Below are 2,146 nucleotides of genomic sequence, written 5' to 3'. Positions count from 1 at the left end.
CAGGGAGCTGCAGTCTGGCACAAAGTTGGGCGGGATTATAAAGGCATAAGATAGACCTTATTGAGGAACTTATCATACACATATTTCACCTCTGCACACTGTACATGTACAAACCTCAATCTTAATATAAACCCTTTAGTCATGTGTTCAAGCTATGCTATAGTTTGAGTATTGGTATAATAGCTATTATTGTGTTTTAATTTATATTTATAATTACCCTAGCCGCTCATGTATTTAATAATGACAGATGATTTTAATTTATAGTCCCTCTAATTAATGATTTCATGTTCTACTGTAGTCGTTTCTGAGTCACTTAGCAGTCTTTAAGCAAAGTGGCAACAAAAGCAACAGTTCAATATTTTTTAAATAAAAAATAAATGTCATAAATCTGATAAATCGTCTAATAACTGTTGGTATATTGAAAAAGTTGCTCAACTTGTAGCTGAAAACACAATCATGTTGTCATCAGGATTTGTAATGACTGATTTATTGCTAAATGAGAATAAGATGCTACACTCACTGTATATTGTAGATCTATAACAATGCTTGCATGGTTGGACTATTATTGCTTTTGTAGGCACTTGGCAAGAGAAACTTCATTCTCTTGTATGCTGTTATGCCAAAACAATTAGCCAAAATTATTAACTGTTGATGAATGATTATTATTGAAACAATATCGTGTACATATAACACATGTAAAAAAAATAACATAAAATCAATAATTAGCATGACACATCTGCTTCATGATGCCTTTCCTTGTTACTTCAAAGTACCTGCTCATTGTGAATGTCTGTGACTTCCACGATTTAGTCTTTTTTTCTGGAAACCTATAGTGGTGTGTTAGGCCTAGTTTTATGGGAACATAGAACTCTTTTGTGTAGCCTTTTTGCCAGGGCTCAAATATGTAATGACACCAAGCAGTGTTGACAGCAAGTGGCTTCACAATAAGTTTATGATATTTGTATTGATACGGAGGAAAACAGCTACGCTTTGTATTCATAAAGTAACGAGGCCACTTCATGCCGGGACATTTCGTAGAGTGTGCTACCTCCGGTAAAGGAATACCATCATTCCACATGAAGGCATTGTAAAGGATAAAAGAAGCAGAGTTCCTCGCCCCGGCCATTTTTTCCAAATCCAAGAGCATCTCCGGTATAGTGAGGTGCTTCTGGGGCACAAAAAACTCATCAACATCCATGAGTCCAAGATACTTAACACGATTAATATTTCTGAAAATGCATTCGGAAATGACACCTGTCTGTCCCCAAATTTTAGTATACTCTTTAATGTAGGGGATGCCCATCTTCCAGTCTAGTACCTCGACAACGCCCCGCCCAATGTAAGGAAGCATGAGCTCGTAATAAGACTCGGACACATCCTGAAGGTAGACAGTGATGACTTTGGCACCCAAAGCAATATTGAGCTCAACCCAGTCAACCAAAAGCTGTGGGTCGGTCAAATTGTACAAAGCCTGATGCAAGCAAACTCCAAAGTCGTAGTTGCTTTTTTGCTTGCGTGTGTCTTTAATTAGAATAGTTTTGGAGTGACCACCAGAGCAGGTTGAGTCGGTAGTTAAAGTGGCTGAGATCGGAGATAAGGAGGAGTCAATCATCTTAGTGTTTCTCATTAAATAGTGAACATAGAGCTCTCTCACTCCATGCCTCAGATCAAGCTCCCCACTGTGTCCCCAGTACTCTAATCTAGTGCATACAGAGCTTCCATCATCGTAGACTAGCCGTGCATAAATAAGTGGTTTTATTTTTTCTCTGTCGTCATGCATTGTGATAAAAGCAACAGCTGGATAGTTTGGATCTCTTGTGTCAAAATATGCCATACGCCTTGCCTATGGAGAAATAAAAGAATACAAATCAATTCATTATGTGTGTTACTGTGATCATAAAGGATTCTATTTAAGGGTTCTTCTTGGTGAGATTGGTCCAAAGTCCCTGTACTATTAGTAACGCGGTGACGTTACTAAGTAGGATTCACCCCAAACAAAATGGCTGCCACAACTTTTGCAGCTATGCTATATACACATGTAGTGCAGGGACTTTTGAGCAATCAAAAACCTGATGGACTTTCGATTATAAATGTCACCCATGTATCAAGGCTTCAGCATGAATGAAACATTCTTCATGAATTAATG

At 38.0% G+C, this 2,146-nt stretch overlaps 1 protein-coding gene across 1 annotated transcript; it reads right to left on the bottom strand.

The window, feature by feature from the left end:
* Nucleotides 1-715: 715 nt before the first annotated feature.
* On the bottom strand, nt 716-1,843 carry LOC105315639 (uncharacterized; the record flags this gene model as incomplete). Its single annotated transcript, XM_011410353.1, has 1 exon — nt 716-1,843. A coding segment is annotated over one exon (1,128 nt), but the record flags the coding sequence as incomplete, so codon positions are not given.
* Between the last annotated feature and the right edge of the window lie 303 nt (nt 1,844-2,146).

The sequence above is a fragment of the Amphimedon queenslandica genome, unplaced genomic scaffold (genome assembly GCF_000090795.2).
Source record: "Amphimedon queenslandica unplaced genomic scaffold, v1.1 AMPQUscaffold_9096_Cont18961, whole genome shotgun sequence".
In the NCBI taxonomy this organism is placed as follows: Eukaryota; Metazoa; Porifera; class Demospongiae; order Haplosclerida; family Niphatidae; genus Amphimedon; species Amphimedon queenslandica.
Note: the sequence above shows the minus strand (reverse complement) of the source record. Positions and strands in the feature narration are given on the sequence as shown.